Source organism: Vulpes vulpes, chromosome 12 (assembly GCF_048418805.1).
Source record: "Vulpes vulpes isolate BD-2025 chromosome 12, VulVul3, whole genome shotgun sequence".
Lineage (NCBI taxonomy): Eukaryota > Metazoa > Chordata > Mammalia > Carnivora > Canidae > Vulpes > Vulpes vulpes.
Genome location: NC_132791.1, coordinates 133,186,077 through 133,205,783, shown reverse-complemented (window position 1 = coordinate 133,205,783; position 19,707 = coordinate 133,186,077). Strand labels below are relative to the sequence as shown.

Below are 19,707 nucleotides of genomic sequence, written 5' to 3'. Positions count from 1 at the left end.
GTACATAGCGGAATGTTGGGCGTCTCCCTCCTGTGCGTCTATGACTATTAAGGGCTCGTAAAAAAGGTAACCACCATGCTAATATCGTGTCCAACAAAATTAGGAAGTAAATAAATAAAATACCCAGTTCACAGTCCAATTTCTTTGATAATCTCAATGACGGCTTTTACAGCTGATTTATTTCAAGGAATAAACAAGGTCCTCACTTGGCTTTGGCCACTGTGTCCCTTCAGGGTTTTTTTGTTTTTTATTCTGTGATAGAATTTCCTCCCTTTTCTTTCTTTTTTTGTTGTCATGCCCCTGATTGGATGACAAATGGCATCTTCCTCTTGTAGCATCTTCCTCATTCTGGATCTGGCCAAGGCTTCCTGAGGATGTTTTTTCCCCGAATGTCCTCGTTTATCTTCCTTGGTTCCTGTAAGCCGGTGGTTACCTGTCGCTGGGCAGGCCCTTCTGCGGTGGCCTGTGCCGGCCTCGCCTCCGCCACGGGGGCTGGTCTCATGCTACTTTCCACCTCCTTTCTACCCTCCAGCCAGATGCCTCCAAACAGACGCTGTTCTCTCTCATCATGAAACTTCCCCATTTTCTTGCTCAACCACCAATGACGCCTCTTCAGCCTACACATCACTTCCTTAGGAAAGGAGAAGCTCCCTGACTCCCTGATAAGGAGGGACTGGCCCCCACCCCCACCGGAGGAGCCTCCTAAGACCCCAAGGCCATAAAAGGGAAGCCCAGGTCCCCGGCGAATTAAGGGGAAATAGCACTTTTTACCACTCCCTTAGCCAGAAAATAACCTTTCCCTGAATTCCTGGCATCTGCCTCATTCAAAGTAGGAAAGGATATGGTTATCTGTGAGCCGCAGGCACACTTGAGGATTCGCGTGCTCACTTGGTCTAGTGGGGTTGCTCGTTTGGCTGCTATGAGGATGCAGCACTTGTGTAAGAAGAATGTTTAATTTACAAACTGCTATCTCTAATAATTCACTTACGAACTATTGCTTGGATGCCAGTGAGGCTCTGGGTAGTACTTTCAAGATGTGATGGGGGGAAAACAGACTTACAGTCTGCCCCGAGGAGGGGTCAATACACTGTGGCCTCCAGCCAAAACCAGCCCACCACCTGTTTTCTGTTTTCCCCAGCACAGCAAGCCAAGACCAAAAGGAGAAGATGTTGTGATGCAAGAATGACATGAAATTCAAATGGTGGTGTCCATAAATTTACACTGAAATTGGCCCACAGCTGTTTATTTATGTATTGTCTGTAGCTACTTTCATGATACAAACAGCAGGGTTCTGAATAGTGTGCTCATAACACAAACCATACGGCCCTGCAAAGCCTGAAATATATCCGCTAACAGGCTCTTGGTAGAAAGTAAGTACTCTGACCTCTGGTTAGGGCAAGAGTTTATTTCTCTCTCTCTCTCTCTTTTTTTTTTAAGATTTTATCTTATTTATTTGAGAGAGAGAGATCACGAGTGGGGGGGGGGGGCAGAGAGAGAAGCAGACCCCCTGTTGAGCAGGGAGCCTGAATCAGGACTCCATCCCAGGACCCCAGGGTCACGCCCTGAGCCGAAGGCAGATGCTCAACTACTGAGCCACCCAGATGGCCCTAAACATTCTTTTTTCAGTGAAATAGAATAGATTAAAAATATTAGGGATATCACATGTCATAACAGTCAGTACTATTTTGTGAGACAATTGGTTCACTTATATCTACCATATATGTTTGTAAACGTGTGTGTGTGCGCGCGCGCGCTGCATCTATAGTATCCCTTACCGTAGACCACGGTCAAAACATCTGAAAGTCACAGGCTTGGAGGGAGGCCAGGAAGACATGGAGAAGTCACTGGAAGGTTCTAGTCCAATTAGTTCCACAGTTTATGTGATGCTGAAAAGTTGCAGATTCTAGGACGCCTGGGTGGCTCAGTGGTTGGGTGTCTGCCTTTGGCTCAGAGTGTGATCCCGGGGTCCTGGGATCGAGTCCCACATCAGGCTCCCCTCAGGAAGCCTGCTTCTCCTTCTGCCTGTGTCTCTGCCTCTGTGTGTGTGTCTCTCTCAGGAATAAATAAATAAAATCTTAAAAAAAAAAAAAGCTGGCCTTGGATGAAGCCAGCTCGCCCCTTGGCTCTTCCCCTCCACAAGCTTCACCAGTGCTGGTGGCGAGACCACTCGACAGTGGCAAGTATGAAAACTAGAGTGTGCCAGGCCTAACTAAGTACCAGTCCCAGCTGTGGGGTCTCAAGCAAGTTACTTGGTCTCTCTGAGCCATTCACACTCATTCCGCCAACCCTTGCAGAGTGCCTGCCTTACAATGGGGGTGCCCTGCCGTGCCCCCCATGAGGGTTGTACAAGACAAACTATGACACGTCTGTGGCCCCAACCCTGACCAACCCTAAGTGCTCAATAGGGTGGTATTTGTGCTTCATGTTTTGCCGTGACCTATGCTCACTGTCTGTTTATAATCATCTGAGTTTACAATTGGGATTTCCTCATTAAACAAAAAATTATTTAGGACTCGGTAAGGGGGCACCTGGCTGGCTCAGTCAGAAGAGTGAGCGACTCTTGATCTCGGAGTCGTGGTTTGAGCACTGTGTTGTATGTAGAGATTACTAAAATAATAATAATAATAATAATAATAATAATAATAATAATAATAATAACAATAATAGTAAACAACTTTTTAAAAGTATTTAGGACCGTTTGGGGGTTCTTATTTTTAAGAGTTTATTTATTTATATAAGATAGAGTGAATGATAGAGAGGAGAGAGCAGATGAGCAGGGGCAGAGGGAGAGGGAGAAGCAGGCTTCCCACTAAGCAGGGAGCCCAATGTGGGAGCTCAATCCCAGGACCCCAGGATCATGACCTGAGCCGAAGGCAGATGCTTCACCCACTGAGCCCCCAGGCCCGTTTTGGGGTTCTTAAAGGCCTGGGTTTTGTTACTTAAACATTTGGGAGTTTCAGGTTTCTTGCACTGTGGATAGGAGAATGTGGCCAGTACGATTTCAGGTTTGAGGAACTTGGTATTTCTTTCAGAGCCTAATATTTGATCCATATTTGTTACTGATTCATTGCCATTGAAGAGGGTGTGGTCTCCATTTATGAGATACAAAGGTCAATAAATATCAGCTGCATACAAGCTCCGGGATGAAGCCTCGAGTTTCGCTGCTATCTTCTCAGGATCAGGCAGCAGGCCTGGGGCACATCATACACATTCAATAAATATTTGTCGAATAAGTGGCTAATTAATAAATCAACCCTGTTATCACTTAGATCCTCAATACCTTTGTACCTTTGCGTATCTTTTTCCTACTTTCTCCACTAAAGGCTGCTGAGTTACACCCACAGTTCTCCATCCTATTATATTTCTGACAGCTTCCCAGGTCATCTCTAACTATTTTGGCTGTATATGTCTTTATATGTTTCCTATAATATGACCTGTGCCTGAAGCCTTAGGGCTATGACATAATAATTGTGAATATGCCCCATCCCGACTTAAAAAGACCCTTTGATAAAACACTATCTGTACAATATGGTTTAATTTTGTTACACAGGGACGCTTGGGGAGCTCAGTGGTTGAGTGTCTGCCTTCGGCTCAGGGTCAGGGCATGACCCCGGGGTCCTGGGATCGAGTCCCACATCAGGCTTCCCAGGGAGCCTCCTTCTCCTTCTGCCTGTGTCTCTCTGCCTTTCTGTGTCTCTCATGAATAAATAAACAAAATCTTAAAAAAAAAAAAGCCATTCTGTTATGCATTTGTTATTTTGAAGTAACAACACAGTAATAAAAATCCAAAAGGTAGAAAAAGAGCCTTTTCATGGAAGGCAAAGAGTGAGTCCCCTTCCCCTCTCGTGTCCCATCACCCTGCCCCTCCCCCAGGCCAACGCCACTAACACAATTTGGCCAATTAGTTCCATATGAAAATATTAATTTTCTTTTTTATGGAGGAGTTTAAAATACTTACAGGGAGGAGATCCCTGGGTGGTTCAGTGGTTTAGCGCCTGCCTTCAGCCCACCCAGTGTGTGGTCCTGAGGTCCTGGGATAAAGTCCCACATCGAGCTCCCTGCATGGATCCTGCTTTTCCCTCTGCCTGTGTCTCTGTCTCTCTCTCTCTCTGTCTCTCATGAGTGAGTAAATAAAATCTTTAAAAAAAGAATACTTACAGGGATTGTTTTGACCTATGTGTTTCACATAATGAGTGACCTTGTTTTATGCTTTCTGTTTTTCCCCTGTGCTTTATCTTTTCCGTGAATTGAGTTTGCTTTGCTTCCATCTCTTCCGGTGCTCTGGAAGGCGCACACCCCATTTCGTGTTTCTCTAATGTTTTCCTTTAAAATTTTAAAAGCGTTTTTTAAAGATTTTATTTATTTATTTGAGAGAGAGAGAGAGAGAGAGCATGAGCAAGGAGAGGGGCAGAGGGAGAGGGAGAAGCAGGTTCCCTGCTGAACAGGGAGCCCACAATGGGGCTCGATCCTAGGACCCTGAGATCATGACCTGAGCCAAAGACAGACACTCAACCCACTGAGCCCCCCAGGTGTCCCCTTAAGAGCATTTTTAACTTATATCTCTTGGTGCAAAGTTAAGAATAAAATAATGCTCCATGAGTCTCCCCAATTACAAAATCAAGAAATTAAACATATTGTCTTCCTGCCCTCCCCAGATAATGTTGATAAAATTCAGATGCATGTGGCCATTATTATTTCGAATGCAGCCTCACAGTTGGCAGGAAGGTTTTCACACCTGTGAGGGCCCAACTGCGACTCCTGAAAAGTCGCATGTGAAAGTACCAGCCCCCAGGACCTCAAAACGTGGCCGTATCCAGAGGTGGGGTTTTTACCCAAGATAGAGGTCACTCATCCACAGTGACTGATGTACTTGTAAAAAGAGGGAATTTGGACACAGACACGTACAGAGGAAAGATCACTCGAAGACACGGGAGAAGGACCCCAGAAGAAGAAGACTCAGAGGAAACCAGCCCTGCTGACCCCTCTCAACGCCGGCCTTCGGGCCTCCAGAGCAGTGAGAGTAAATTTCTGCTGTTGAAGCCCTCAAATCCGGGGTATTTTGTTAGGGTGGCCCCTGTGGATGAGTATGTGGCCCCGAACAACCAGCCAGAGGGGACCCCCAGGAGGGTCCTGAGTGTCCTGCCTTCCCAGCTGGGCTGCCACCTGCTGGCAGCTCTTCCCGCTGCTCGGTGGCCCCCAATTGGGATGGGATCCAACCCCCCTCAGACGGCACTGAGCCAGGAGTGACCCCGAAATGAAGATACAAACATCTACACAGCCCCATTTATACGCATTTTTTTTTTTCAATAAATACAGTACAGAGCGTATTTTTCTTACGGTTTTCTTAATCATGTGTTCTCTTACTTTCTTGTAAGAATACAGTGTAGAATACAGAAAATATGTACTCATGCACTGTGTCATTTCTTACCTGGACTGTGACAGCCTCCCGACACCTGGTCTCGCTGCATGTATCTTCCCCTCGACAATCTGTGCTCAGGACACCACTGAAATGGTCTCTTTAAAAATAAATAGAATTGAGACCCTGGGTGGCTCAGCGTAGTTTAGTGCCTGCCTTTGGCCCAGGGTGCGATCCTGGAGTCCCAGGATCGAGTCCCACATCAGGCTCCCCATAGGGAGCCTGCTTCTCCCTCTGCCTGTGTCTCTGCCTCTGTGTGTGTGTGTGTGTTTCTCTATGAATAAATAAATAAAATCTTTAAAAAAAATAGAAAAAGAAAGAAAGAAAACATAGGTCCAAGCACGTGGAGGTTCATGGGTGGCCAAAATTCGGTGGCACCCAGGATGCCCCGTAGCAAGTGCGTGGATAAATAAGCCATGGTCCATCCAGACAATTGTTTAGGACTAAAAAGAAATGAGCTTTCAACCCACAAAAAAGATGCACGTGAGACTGATCTGCGTGATGCTATGCGAAAGAAGCCAAACTGAAAAGGCCACGCGCTCCGTGACTCCAGCCCTAGGATGGATTGGAAAAGGTAAGACCCTGGGGCTGTAAAAAGGGCCATGTGTGCTGGGGGGTCAGGGGAGGGGAGAGGGATGGATGGACTGAGAAGAATGGGTATTTGGGGCAGCGAAATTATCTTGTGTGACGCTCTCACGGCGGATCCATGTCACGATTCACATATGTCAAAACTCTAGAGTAAACCCCACAACCTGGGGTGATAATGACAGGTTTTGTGGGTTCGCTGATTGTAACACGTGTATCACTCTGCTGTGGATAGTATAAACAGTGGGGGAGGCCCTGGCAGTGTATGGCAACACTCTATACTTTCCACTCAATTTAGTGACCCTAAAACTGGTCCAGAAAAGAAGTCTGGTTTTCATTTTTTATTTTTTAAATATTTTATTTATTTGTTCATGAGAAACACAGAGAGAGGCAAAGACACAGGCAATGGGAGAAGCAGGCTCCCCATGGGGAGCCCGATGCGGAACTCGATCCCAGGACCCCGGGGTCACACCCTGAGCTGAAGACAGATGCTCAACCATTGAGCCACCCAGGTGCCCCTCAGATGTGTCTTCTACAAATATTTTCTCCCAATCCATGGCTTTATCTTCTCATTCTCCTGGCGGTGTCTCCTGCAGACCACAAGATTCTCACATTAATGAAGTCCAGCCTATCAATTACTTCTCTATGAATCATGCTTGAAAATTAGTTCCACCTTTGGACGTTTTGATTACCTGAACTAATAAATTCCCTTCTGACTTCAGTAGAGTTGGGTTTTCTGTTACTTCATATTTATTTCCTCAAAATAGAACTCTGGACAGAGTAGACAATAAACAATGGACGTTTTTACTACTGTCAGAGTAATTTTTAGAATTTCTCTTTAAAAGGCTTTTTTGGGCGCCTGAGTGTTCAGACCATTAAGCGCCTGCCTTTGGCTCAGGTCATGATCTCAGGGTCCCAGGATCCAGCCCCACATTGGGCTCCCTGTTCAGCGGAGGAGTCTGTGTCTCCCTCTCCCTCTGCTTGTCAGCCCTGCTCATGCTCTCTCTCTCTCTCTCTCTCTCTCTCTCAAATAAATGAATAGACTCTTAAAAAAAAAAAAAAAAGGCTTTTGATTTTGAAACTGACGTTCAATTTCATGACTAAATTTACAAAAATTAGAGTTATGTCTAGACTTCCCCATTTGGGGCTTTTTCCTTCACTACATCTCTTGGTGACATAAAATATTTTTAGAAAGATTTTTAAAAGGAGAAGAAGAGAGACACCGTGGTATTTCAAACCCAAGCATTCTCAGAAATGTGATTCTTTTGCCCTTTACACATGCGAAAAAACACCTCAGATACTCATACAATAATCGGGATATAGGGCAGCCCTGGTGGCGCAGCGGTTTAGACCCGGGATTGGGTCCCGCATCGGGTTCCCTGCATGGGGCCTGCTTCTCTCTCTGCCTCTCTCTATGTCTCTATGAATAAATAAATAAAATCTTAAAAAATAATAATAATCAGGATATGGTGCTTGTTTTTGGTTTTTTGGTTTTGGGGTGGGGTTTTTTGGGGAGGGTTGGGTTTTTTGTTTTTTTGTTTGTTTGTTTGTTTGGCTGTCAGAACCATAGACGCTGCTCTGAATGCCACAGAGAAATCTCGGAGCTGGACCGACTTTTGTTCCTCTCTATGTGACCTTTACTTCTGCATAGACGTATCTTGGAATGATACGGCTCTTCAGGAGGAATCTAAGTTCAGTTTGCTTTTGACATTTTACCTGGGATATGGTGTGCCTTTCAACCAGCAGAGGCAGGAGCGCCCACCGCAGACTATGGACCGTGGCATCTCGGCCACCTGACTTGTTATGTGGCATCACAGTTCCACCCTCTTCCCCATGGCTGCTCCTTTCTCCCAACCTTTAGACCTTTCCTGCCTATGAGGGATTTCTGGGGCTCATCCCCCTACACTCTTCTCTCACCCTCGGCTCTCCGGCAGCCCCATTCTCCCCGATTCCCCTCTGTGCATTTTGAGGTTCTGTGCAATTCTTCCTTTTTCTCCCCCAAATACATGATGGCCCTTTCTTCCTTTCTTACAATCCTCTGCTCCTACTTCCAGGAGATTCTAGTGAAAATCTTCCTGAAGATCCCACCCAAATCCTACTGTCCCTATTTCTCCAGCATGCATTTCCTTCTCTCCATCTTCAGGATGATGAGCTCTTTCTCTCGGTTTGCAGAAAACTTTCCAAATCCCTATGATTTTTTTTTTGTTTTTTTTTAATTAATTATTTTTAAAAAAATATTTTATTTATTTATTCATGAGAGATGCACAGAGAGAGAGAGAGAGAGAGAGGCAGAGACAAAGGCAGAGGGAGAAGCAGGCTCCATGCAAGGAGCCTGACGTAGGACTTTATCCCGGGTCCCCAGGATCAGGACCTGGGCTGAAGGCAGTGCTAACTGCTGAGCCACCCAGGCTGCCCTGTTTTTTTCTAAAGTGTATTATTTTTTAAATAATTGTGCTTTTAAGTTTATAATTAAAAATTTTTAATGTTTATTTTTTTAGTTGATTATTTTTTAGTTTATTATTTTGTAAAGATTTTATTTATTTATTTGAGAGAGAGAAAGAGCCCAAGTAGGCCGAGGGGCAGAAGGAGAGGATCTCAAGCAGATTCCCTACTGAGTATGGAACACAATGCGGGGCTCGATCTCATGACCTGTGAGATCACAACCTGAGCTGAAACACAAGAGTCAGACACTCAACTGACTGAGCCACCTGGGCACCCCTAAAGTTTATTATTATTATTTTTTAGTAACCTCTGAGCCAGCATGGAGCTTAAACTCACAACCCTGAGACCAAGAGTTGTGTGCTCCCCAGGCTGCCTCAGCCAGGTACCCCCTCATTATTTCAGGCACATCCAATTGTATAAATGCAACATAAGGAACACCTGTGGCCACCCCACACATACTTCTTTGTCTCTTTACTCGCCTAAAACGCAACAGCACCACTCAGACTCTGCATCCCGCTCTGCCCACCGGGATGGGGTTGAGTCTCCTCTCGGGGCCATCAGTGGGACCTGACGTCACTCTGACAGTGACCATCACTTCTTCTGTGAGCTATAAAGCCCAGCATGGGAAACTGTCTGCACCGAACCCCCTCGGAGGGCCTTGCAGGGATGGAAGGCAGCCCAAGGCTTCTCAGAAGGAGACAGGTGACAAGTGAAAGCACACTCCTGCAAAGCTCACAGGATTTAGGATCCACCTTCTAAAACACGAGAGAAGGAATCCCTGGGTGGCGCAGCGGTTTGGTGCCTGCCTTTGGCCCAGGGTGCTGATCCTAGAGACCCGGGATCGAATCCCACCCACATCAGGTTCCCAGTGCATGGAGCCTGCTTCTCCCTCTGCCTGTGTCTCTGCCCCTCTCTCTGTGTGACTATTGTAGATAAAATAAAAAAAAAAAAAAAAAAAAATTTTTAAATAAAAATAAAATAAAACACGAGAGAAGGGGCCGCCCGGGTGGCTTAGCAGTTTAACACTGCCTTTAGCCCAGGGCCAGATTCTGAAGACCTAGGATCTAGTCCCACGTTGGGCTCCCTGCATTGGAGCCTGCTTCTCCCTCTACCTGTGTCTGTGTCTGTCTGTCTGTCTCTCTCTCTCTCTCTCTCTCTCTCTCTGTGGCTCTCATGAATAAATAAATAAATAATCTTAAAAAAAATAAAACGAGAGTGTAAAAAAATAAATAAATAAAATAAAAATTAAAAAAATAAATTAACGAAAAGAGACAGAAAAATCAATGAAAAGACGCATCAGAAACAACATGGGAGGGATCCCTGGGTGGCGCAGCGGTTTGGCGCCTGCCTTTGGCCCAGGGCGCGATCCTGGAGACCTGGGATCAAATCCCACGTCGGGCTCCCGGTGCATGGAGCCTGCTTCTTCCTCTGCCTGTGTCTCTGCCTCTCTCTCTCTCTCTCTCTCTCTCTCTCTCTCTCTCTGTGACTATCATAAATAAATTAAAAAATTAAAAAAAAAGAAAAAAAAAAAAGAAACAACATGGGAGTGTTTTTAAAGTGTTCGGCAAAACTGAATACCAGTTGTCACAATAATCACAATTATCGTCCACAGGTCCTGCACCACAGAGTTCAGGGAGGTTCAGAGAAATGTCCTGTTTCAGGCATCCTCTGGTTCCAGTGGCAAGCCCTTGTAGGCGGTGCTGAATCCAGCTGTGTTGTCAATGGGGGGAGGCCTCCCCGATTCTTCATTCTTGAGTGAAAGGACTTCTCCACTGTCAGCATTTCCACCATGGTTTCAGGGGGCTGCTGGCGTCCCTGGCTGCACACCACACCCTGGCCTCTGCACCCTACAAGGGCCTTCACCTTCATCCTGGCACCTAGGCCCGCCTCTGACTCAGAGGGGGGCCCCACAGTCTCCAACCCTGGGCCCTGTGCACAGTGAGGACTTCGTGAATCCCTCTCTGTATCGGAAAGGACTCTCCACGCCGCCATCAACAGAAGCGCCCCTCCAACTGGTTTGCTGGAAGACAGAACCTTGGAGGATTGATCAGGCTTCAGGCGTGGCTGGATCTGTCAGCTCCGATGGAGCCAGCCACACCGTCTAGACCCCTCCCGGTCTTTGCTCTTCCTCTTGGGGGCTTGGCTCTCCTGCAGGCACTCCCTCATGGCAAGGCTCTGCCACCAGGAACTTCAGCCACCCCCAACGGAACCAGAGCTTCTTTGACCGCAGGCTGACCATGACCCAAGCCAGGAATTGATTCTCACAGGACTGACCCAGGTCCTGTGGCCGTCACCGAATCACACACTGAAGCCGCAGGGGCAGCATGTTCTCATCAGTCAGGCCTCCTTGCTGAGAGACAGGCAGTGGCCTCAGCAGAGGAGGGCTTTTTGTTTTTATTTATTGATTATTGTTTAAGATTGTATTTATTTATTTGAGAGAAAGAGAGAGAGCATTAAGTAGGGGAGAAGCCGGCTCCCCACTGATCAGGGAGCTTGACACACAACTTGATCCCAGGACCCTGGGATCACGACCTGAGCCGAAGGCAGATGCTTCACCCACTGAACCTCACCCTGGGCGCCCCAGGAGGAGGGATCTTTAAACCAGTAATGACAGAAGAAATGAGAGCACAATGAGGGTTTGCCACCATCCTTTTAGTTTCCTTCCAGAAGAGCCCCTCGGCCTGGGACCCCTGGGAAGGACAGGGCACCCCAGCTCACTAACTGCTCCTCACACGGGCCCAGGTTGTCCCCACCACCTGCCACCAGGGAAGGGGAGTCACTACAGCTCTGGTGCCCGCGAGGCAACGGGGACTTACAGGCGTCAGGCTCGGCTGAGGCACAAAGCAGGCGAGCGGCCCTTGGGGGATGGCCGCAGGGGCAGGTGCAGGTGCAGCAGGAAGGGAGAAAGAGCACCCCAACCTCAGGCCACTTCCTGCGTGTCAAGCTCCTCGCCTCCACCCCCCACCCCCCCAGCTCGAGGGCAGCGGCCCCTCCACCTCCTCTTTGCGGTGTTCCTGCCTGTCTCTCCCTTATCTCTCCCTGCCTGATGCTGCCACTCCTCTCCAACCTTTGTACCTTGCTCCAGGCTTGTTTTTCTTCTGGACCCAGATCCGGGCTCACTTTCACTCAGGACTCGTAGGGGTGGCTGCCTCACCATGTGCACTGGGAAGTGCTCCCGCTTCGTGGGGCTCTCCCTCATCCCCCTGTCCCTGGTCTGCATGGTGGCCAATGCCCTCCTGCTGGTGCCTCAGGGCAAGACCAACTGGACTAACGTCAGCAACCTCAGTTTGCAAGTGTGGCTCATGGCTGGCTTCGTTGGAGGGGGCCTGATGGTGAGCGGGTGGGCTCCCCACTGCGGGGTCCTGAGCTCGAGTGGGGTGGGGTGGGGGGTGGGGATGGCAGTCTGGAGGGACCTGGGTCCTCCCACCGCCCTCAGACACCGACACCGAGGGCCTGTGAGTCCTGGGGGAGGCCTGAGCTGAACATCCAAACATCCAAGGGTAAAGGGGAGGAAGGAAGGAAGGAAGGAAGGAAGGAAGGAAGGAAGGAAGGAAGGAAGGAAGGGGCCCCCACTCCCTGTCCCTCCCTGCCCTGTGGGGGCAGGGGGGGGTGCGGTGGGCAGCAGATGCTATAGCGCATCCCTCCCTCTCCCTCGAAGGCCAGAGGGAACAGCTGGCCCTGTGGGTGGTGATCAGGGCTGGATGATAACGGGCATGGAGGCTGGGTGTGAGCACCTGGAGCCAGGAACAGGATCACAGCTCTGTTCATCCTGCCTGTTCCGCCTCCCCCTCGTCCCTCCACTCTCTGTTCACACTTCTGGATGCCCCCCTCCATCCTGGGGCTGCCTCGACTCAGAGCTCAGGTGTGCATGGTGGGGAGGGTGCCCCTGCCCCCGACTTCCTGGAGACTCAGATCTGTCAGGAGTGGGGTTGGTGGGGGGGACACACACCTCAGAGACCTCTTCATCCCCACCCTGACATTTGGGGGAACTTCAGGGTAGGTTAACACGGCCATGGGATGTCCCCAGCTTGGCTCCTCACTCCTCAGAGGGCTCACGGGTGAAACTCCCCAGGCAGGGCTCCCCTGGGCCTCTTTGGACACAGTGACTGTCCTCCCTGCACCCTCACTCAGCGCCACACTGTGCCCCTTCTCCAGCCCTGGCCACCCATACCTCCTCACGGTCTAACCGGCCTGCCTCAGGGGATACCCCCCAACGCTGCCCTGCCGGCATCCCTACCCAGGACATTCCTGGCCCCTCTCTTCCCACCTCCACGCCCCAGCTGCTCTTAAGGAGACTTTCTCGCCTGTGTTCGCAGAGTCCCTTAGGCACCGCGGGGACTAGGGCCATGGTCCTGCTCTCCCTGGAGCTGGCACTCCCTCTAGGACACATACAGCATCCAGAGAGTGTGAATGCAAGCCCCGTGGCTGCCCAGTCCTGTACTTGACAGGCACTCGGTTAATAACCTGTGAGCAGAACACAAAGGAGTAAGATGATTTCAGGCAAGACAGGCCCTCCCCTCCCCCAGGAGACCAAGCAGGTGCGATGGCAAAGAGCTCCTTCCTAGGGCAAGGGGGGTGGGCGTGGGGTGAGGGGGGGCAGTGTTCATAGCATTTTCTTTCTTTCTTTTTCTTAAACATCACTTTCTATCCCTTTGAATTTCATTTCTAGGCAAGAGAATGTTTTTTTTTTTTCTTTTTCAGATTTTATTTTTTATTCCTGAGAGACACACAGAGTGAGAGGCAGAGACACAGGCAGAGGGAGAAGCAGATCCCTTCGGATAGCCAGACATGGGACTCAATCCCAGGACCCTGGGATCACGCCCTGAGTGGAAGGGAGATGCTCAACCACTGAGTCACCCAGGCACCCCAAGAGTATACATTTTTGAAAATTTTAAAACTTTTTCCCAAAGAGAGGAGGGGAGGGGCCAGGGGAGGGGCAGGGGGAGATGGAGAGGGAGAATCCTAAGCACACCACCCCCACTCCCACCCCAACGTGGGGCTCAGTCCCATAACCCTGAGATCACGACCTGAGCCCAAATCAAGAGGCACACGCTTAACCGACTGAGCCACCCAGGCACCCCAAGAATATACTTTTAATTTTTTTTTTAAGTGAACTCTATGCCACACATGGAGCTCAAAGTCATAACCCCAGGACCAAAAGTGGAGTGCTGTACCCATGGAGCTGGCCAGGCGCCCCTGTTTACAGCATCTTCAAGGAAGGCCTCAGTGAGGTGACATCTGAACTGGACCCCACAAGACAAAACGAAGGAAGCTACACCACAGCCGAGGGTGGGCGGGTCGCTGGCAAGTACACAGCCTAAGCTGGCACATCTGAGGATCATGTGGGCAGCCGGGGCAGTGGGGGTTTAATGAGATGAGCCCTGAGGCAGGCACAGGCCAGAGCATGTAGACCCTTGTGAAGAATGGGGATTTTATTATAACTGCAACAGGAAAGGTGCCCCCCGGGGCGGGGGACTCAGTCAGGGAAGCATCTGCCTTCTGCTCAGGTCATGATCCCAGTGTCCTGGGATTGAGTTCTGCATCGAGCTCCCTGCTCCACGGGGAGTATGCTTCTCCCCCTGTTGGTGCTCCCTCTCTCTGTGTCTCAAATAAATTAAAAAAAAAATTAAAAAAAAAAAGCACAACAAGAAACTATAGAAGGACCTTTTCCCTTGTTTTGAGCTTTTGAACTTTTTTAAAAAAGATTTTATTTCTTTATTCATGAGAGACACACACACAGAGAGAGAGAGAGAGAGAGAGGCAGAGACACAGGCAGAGGGAGAACCAGGCACCATGCAAGGAGCCCAATGTAGGACTCGAACCCAAGTCTCCAGGATCACGCCCTGGGCTGAAGACGGTGCTAAACCGCTGAGCCAATCAGGCTGCCAGCTTTTGAACTTTGTTTGTTTGTTTGTTTGTTTAAGATTTATTTATTTATTTATGATAGACAGAGAGAGAGAGAGAGGCAGAGACACAGGCAGAAGGAGAAGCAGGGGGATCCCTGGGTGGCGCAGCGGTTTGGCACCTGCCTTTGGCCCAGGGCGCGATCCTGGAGACCCGGGATCGAATCCCACATCGGGCTCCCGGTGCATGGAGCTTGCTTCTCCCTCTGCCTATGTCTCTGCCTCTCTCTGTGTGTGACTATCATAAATAGATAAAAATTAAAAAAAAAAAAAAAAAAAAAGAAGGAGAAGCAGGCTCCACGCCGGTAGCCCGACGTGGGACCCAATCCCGGGGTTCCAGGATCGCGCCCTGGGCCAAAGGCAGACGCTAAATCACTGAGCTACCCAGGGATCCCCTGAACTTTTTTTAAAGTCATACGGACGAGCACCCAGATCCTTAGCAGACAGCCTAGCAGATTTTTACAAAGCGGACCCCCCATGCACCCAGCACTCAGACCAAGACAGAGCTCATTACCAGAATCCCAGACGTGCCTCCCATGCCAGGCACGACCCCCACCACAGTCCCCACCACCCTGATTTCTAACCCCATGGGCTAGTCTTGCCCGTTCAGCGCTTTATATGAATGGAATCCTGCAGGGTAGCAATTTTGTGTCTGGCTTCTCCAGTTCAACATATGTGTGTGAGGTTCATCCATGTCATTATGCAGAGGTGTAGTCTGTTATTTCTTGCGCATTCCAGGGTGTGCATACACTGCAATTAATTTAAACATCCTACCATCGATGGGTGTTTGCATAGGCCCCAACTTGGGTTTATTGCAAATAATGGTGCTATGGACATTCCCACAGATGTTTTTAGGTGAACTTCTGTTTGCATGACTGTTGGATGGATACTTAGGAGTGAAATGGCTGATTCCTTTCTTTTTTTTTTTAAGATTTTATTTATTTATTCATGAAAGACACAGAGGAGAGAGAGGCAGACACACAGGCAGAGAGAGAAGCAGGCTCCATGCAGGGAGCCCGATGCGGGACTCAATCCCAGGACCCCAGGATCACACCCTGGGCCAAAGGCAGGCAGGCGCTAAAACCCTGAGCCACCCAGGGATTCCCGAAATGGCTGATTCTTAAGGTGCGTGCAAGGCATTCAGTGCTCGTGGATATTGCCAAAGGGTTTTTCTGAAGTTCTTTCTTTTTCTTTAAAGATTTTATTTATTGGGCAGCTCCGGTGACGCAGCGGTTTAGCACCGCCTGCAGCCCAGGGTGTGATCCTGGAGACCCAAGATGGGAGTCCCACATCGGGCTCCCTGAATGGAGCCTGCTCCTCCCTCTGCCTGCGTCTCTGCCTCTCTCTCTCTCTCTCTCTCTCTGTGTGTGTGTGTGTCTCGCATGAATAAATAAATAAAATCTTTTTTTTCTTTTTTTTAAAAGATTTATTTATTTATTCATTCAGAGAGAGAGGCAGAGACACAGGCAGAGGGAGAAGCGGCTCCATGCGGGAAGCTCGATGTAGAACTCAATCCCAGGACTCCAGGATCACGCCCTGGGCCAAAGGCAGACGAAGGCAGACGCTCAACCACTGAGCCACCCAGGGATCCCCGAGTTTTCTGAAGTTCTTATACCGGTTTCCTTCGCACATCAGCAAAACAGGAACATTTTAGTTGCTCCAGACACTTCTGGGTTTGGGTCCCACCAGCTGGTGTGCAGAGTAAGGGTAGAGGTGAGCAGGTGATGGGAGACAACTGTGGTTGGCCAGGAGAGCTGAGTGGCTGAGCGTGGGCCAGGGGCCAAGGAAGCAGACTCGAGCTACAAACTCAGTGTCTCCTTCTGCGCTTACAGTGACCCTTCTCTTGGCACAGAGTGAGTCAGAGGAGCTTGGAGAACAATAGGAATCGAACACTTGGGATGCCTGGGTGGCTCAGCGGTTGAGTGGCTGCCTTGGATCCTCGCAGGGAGCCTGCTTCTCCCTCTGCCTGTGTCTCTCATGAATAAATAAATAAAAATCTTTTTTTAAAAAAGGAACTAAACACTTTGGCTAAGAAAATAGAAATCTCAAAGAGGTAGGTCAATGGAAATTGGTAAACCCCAAAAGCAATTCTAGGTGTCTTTGGATCTGTGGGCTTCCCAGTTAAGCATCCCACCCAGAGGTCCACCGCTGGTTCTGCTGGGAGACATGGAAGAGCAGACAGGGAGTATCTGGAAGAACTCTACTCACTTTGGCAGGTGTTTCTATGATGTCACGAGGAATGAGATGACAGAATTAAACCCTCGGCCCCACCCGTAGAGAGGAACGAAATGATGCCTGGTACACCGTGTGCCACACAAGGCACAGAGAGGCAAAGATCAAGACAGCTGTGGAATTCCAGAGATGGGCAATAGGCAAAGAGCCTGGTGTGGTGCAACAAGATAAGGCCAGAGCCAAAGTAAGCAGCCTCGAACGCCTTCCCCAAGCTCAATCTCTCTCTTTCTCTTTTTAAGATTTTATTTATTTATTCCTGAGAGACTCAGGGAGACAGGCAGAGGGAGATAGCAGGCCACCTGCGGGGAGCCCGATGGGGGACTCAATCCCAGGACGACCTGAGCCGAAGGCAACCATTGAGCCACCCAGGCGTCCTTCTTTTTCTCTTTTAAATATTTTATTTATTTATTATTTTAGAAAGAGAGACCGCGTGTGCAAGAGTGGGGGGAGGGACACAGGAGAAGTAGAGGGAGAATCTCAAGCAGACTCAGCGCTGAGGAAGGAACTGGACATGGGGCTTGATCCCATGACCCTGGCTGGGATCATGACTTGAGCTGAAACCAAGAATCGAGTCTCAACCAACTCAGCCCCCCAGGTGCCCCCTCCTAGAATTCAGACTTGATGGGCTACTCCCTGAGGAGATCCTGAAGGATTTGGGCAGAGAAGAGACCAGTTGAAAGCTAAGTTCACTCTGGTGGTAGCAACGTAGGATGGAGTGTGCAGCAGCACGGGAGCAAGAGATTCAGACATTTCGCAGAAAGGTGGAGAGAATGTCATCCTTCTGGGAGGTGGTGGGGGATTGATCGTCCAGACAGGTTCAAGAATCATTAAAGGAAAACTTGAGGGGCACCTGGGGGGCTCAGTGGTTGAGCATATGCTTTAGGCTCAAGGCGTGATCCCAGGGTCCTGGCATCGAGCCCCATTGTGGGCTCCCCACATGGAGCCAGCCTGTGTCTCTGCTTCTCTGTGTCTCTCATGAATAAATAAATAATTTAAAAAAAAAAAAAGGACCAAGATTATAGGTTGGGGGTCCCTGCACTGCCCATCAGGGCATTCACCAACATTCTCCCCATCCGCTCCACATAATCCCAGCTCACCAGACACTCCAACACCACTATTCCTTTCTGCCACGGAAATTTATTGTTATTGAGCATGTACTGAGCCAGTCTTGACCTGAGGTTGATCTGGCATTTCATTAAATCCTGAGAACAGCCCTGTGAGGTGGGTCTTGAAGACCCCAGAGAGATGAGGCCATCCCTAGAGAGTGAAGTGAGCACAGGGTTGGCATTAATTGACCCCAGGCCCTCTGACTACGGTTCAGCTGGGCACCTACCAGGCGCCAAGATCTATGGAGGATATCGTGACATTGGGCCCTACCCTCTTGGAGGCTGCAGATAAGTAGGCACGTAAATGATGATATAAGTAAAGGCGGGAGGGAAGCGTGCTCCAGGAGTCAGGGAGATAAGGCCTTCCTACAGTCCAAAGGGCTGATGGCATCCCAGGCAGCTCCAGGGGGAGACTAGCGGCCCCCGACGCCCCTGCAGTAAGGTGTGGAGGATGTGGGGAGCGGCGGGGGTGGGGGGCGCTGGCTGTCATACTGATCCTCCTCTACAGGTGCTATGTCCCGGCATCTCGGCGGTTCGCGCAGGGGGCAAGGGCTGCTGCGGTGTGGGCTGCTGCGGAAATCGCTGCAGGGTAAGATTCATACGAGGGCGGGATTGGGAAGACCCTCCGCATGGATCTTCGCAGAGCCACACCTGTGGCCATGGTCCCCCGCCAGCTGCGGGAGCTCCTCCTCCTCAGAGTCCCAGCTACGCCCCTGCACTTGGCCTCAGTGGGCGTACAGAGGGGCGCTACAACCTCCGACCTCCGCAGCCTCTGGCTCCAGGAGCAGCTAAAGCCCAGCCCCCGGGTTTGCAGGGAGGGTGTTTTGTTTTGTTTTGTTTTGTTTTAAGATTTTATTCATTTATTTGAGAGAGAGAGAGAGAGAGAGAGAGCACGGGAGCACGAAAGGGGGCAGATGGAGAGGGAGAAGCGGGCTCCTCGCTGAGCAGGAAGCACCACTGGGAGCTCGACCCCAGGACCCCACGACCATGACCCCAGTCGAAAGCAGATGCTTAACGGACTGAGCTCCCCAGATGCTCAGGGAGATGTATTTTGCATGCGCCGGGAGGCCCACGAGGTAAGGTGCATGCGCGGGAAGGGCGGCCTGCTCACTTCTCCTTCCATGGCACATCCAGATGCTGCGCTCCATCTTCTCCTCGGCCTTCGGGGTGCTGGGTGCCATCTACTGCCTGGCAGTGTCGGGAGCCGGGCTCCGAATCGGACCCAATTGCTTAATGAACGGCCACTGGGAATATCACTTCAAAGACACCGAGTAAGGCTTCGCTTGCCCCTCTCCTCCCCACCTTTCCCACCTGGATGCCCAACCTGCGGTGGGGGGGATGCACCTGCGCCAGGGCCTCCACCACGTGGGCCACATAAGCAAACCTCCCTGAACACCTGCACGGGGCTGCAGGGAGGGCACACCCTCTCACGTGACCCTGCCCCCCTTACCCCCACCCCGCAGAGGCTCTTACCTTCTCAACCGTACTTTGTGGGACTTGTGCGTGGAGCCACCGGGCGTGGTCTCTTGGAATGTGACTCTCTTCTCGCTGCTGGTGGCCGCCTCGTGTCTGGAGGTCGTGCTGTGCGGGATACAGCTGGTGAACGCCACCCTCGGTGTCTTCTGCGGCGATTGCAGGAAGAAAGAGGTGGGGCACGGTGGGGGTGGAGCTGGAGCAAAACCCCCTTGCTCCCTGGCTGCGTCCTCACTTTCTCTTTTCCGCAGGGCACCCCTCAATGAAGTTCCACTGACGTTGTGCTCCCTCCTGGATGCCCGACTGGCCCACCTGAACCTGGAATAAACTTTTGAACTCTCTGTTCGGGTCTCAGATGATGCCCTCTGTGCATGGAGGGCCCCAAGGCCTCTAGCCACATAGGGCCTCCGGGTGCTCCTGTTTGGGACACCCCCCCCCCCCACCGCAAGTGTCCTTAACAAGTAGTTATTGGCCTGTTAGAATGCGCTCACATACAGTGCTAAACAAGACAGGCAAGTTCCATACGCCCAAAGAATTTAACAATGTAAGA

At 50.2% G+C, this 19,707-nt stretch overlaps 1 protein-coding gene across 1 annotated transcript; it reads left to right on the top strand.

Moving 5' to 3' along the window:
• Positions 1-11,542: 11,542 nt before the first annotated feature.
• TM4SF5 (transmembrane 4 L six family member 5) lies at positions 11,543-19,498 on the top strand. The gene is made up of 5 exons (XM_026005184.2): positions 11,543-11,775; positions 18,193-18,273; positions 18,819-18,955; positions 19,148-19,331; positions 19,409-19,498. The coding sequence occupies exons 1-5, from the start codon at positions 11,599-11,601 to the stop codon at positions 19,421-19,423; spliced, it is 594 nt and encodes a 197-aa protein (XP_025860969.1). The 5' UTR covers positions 11,543-11,598; the 3' UTR covers positions 19,424-19,498.
• The last annotated feature ends 209 nt before the right edge of the window (positions 19,499-19,707 follow it).

Coding starts and splice junctions, on each gene's coding strand:
- TM4SF5 (XM_026005184.2), top strand. CDS start 11,599: ATGTGCACTGGGAAGTGCTCCCGCTTCGTGGGGCTCTCCCTCATCCCC. Junction 11,776..18,192: donor TCGTTGGAGGGGGCCTGATG/GTGAGCGGGTGG, acceptor CCTCCTCTACAG/GTGCTATGTCCCGGCATCTC. Junction 18,956..19,147: donor TATCACTTCAAAGACACCGA/GTAAGGCTTCGC, acceptor CCCACCCCGCAG/AGGCTCTTACCTTCTCAACC.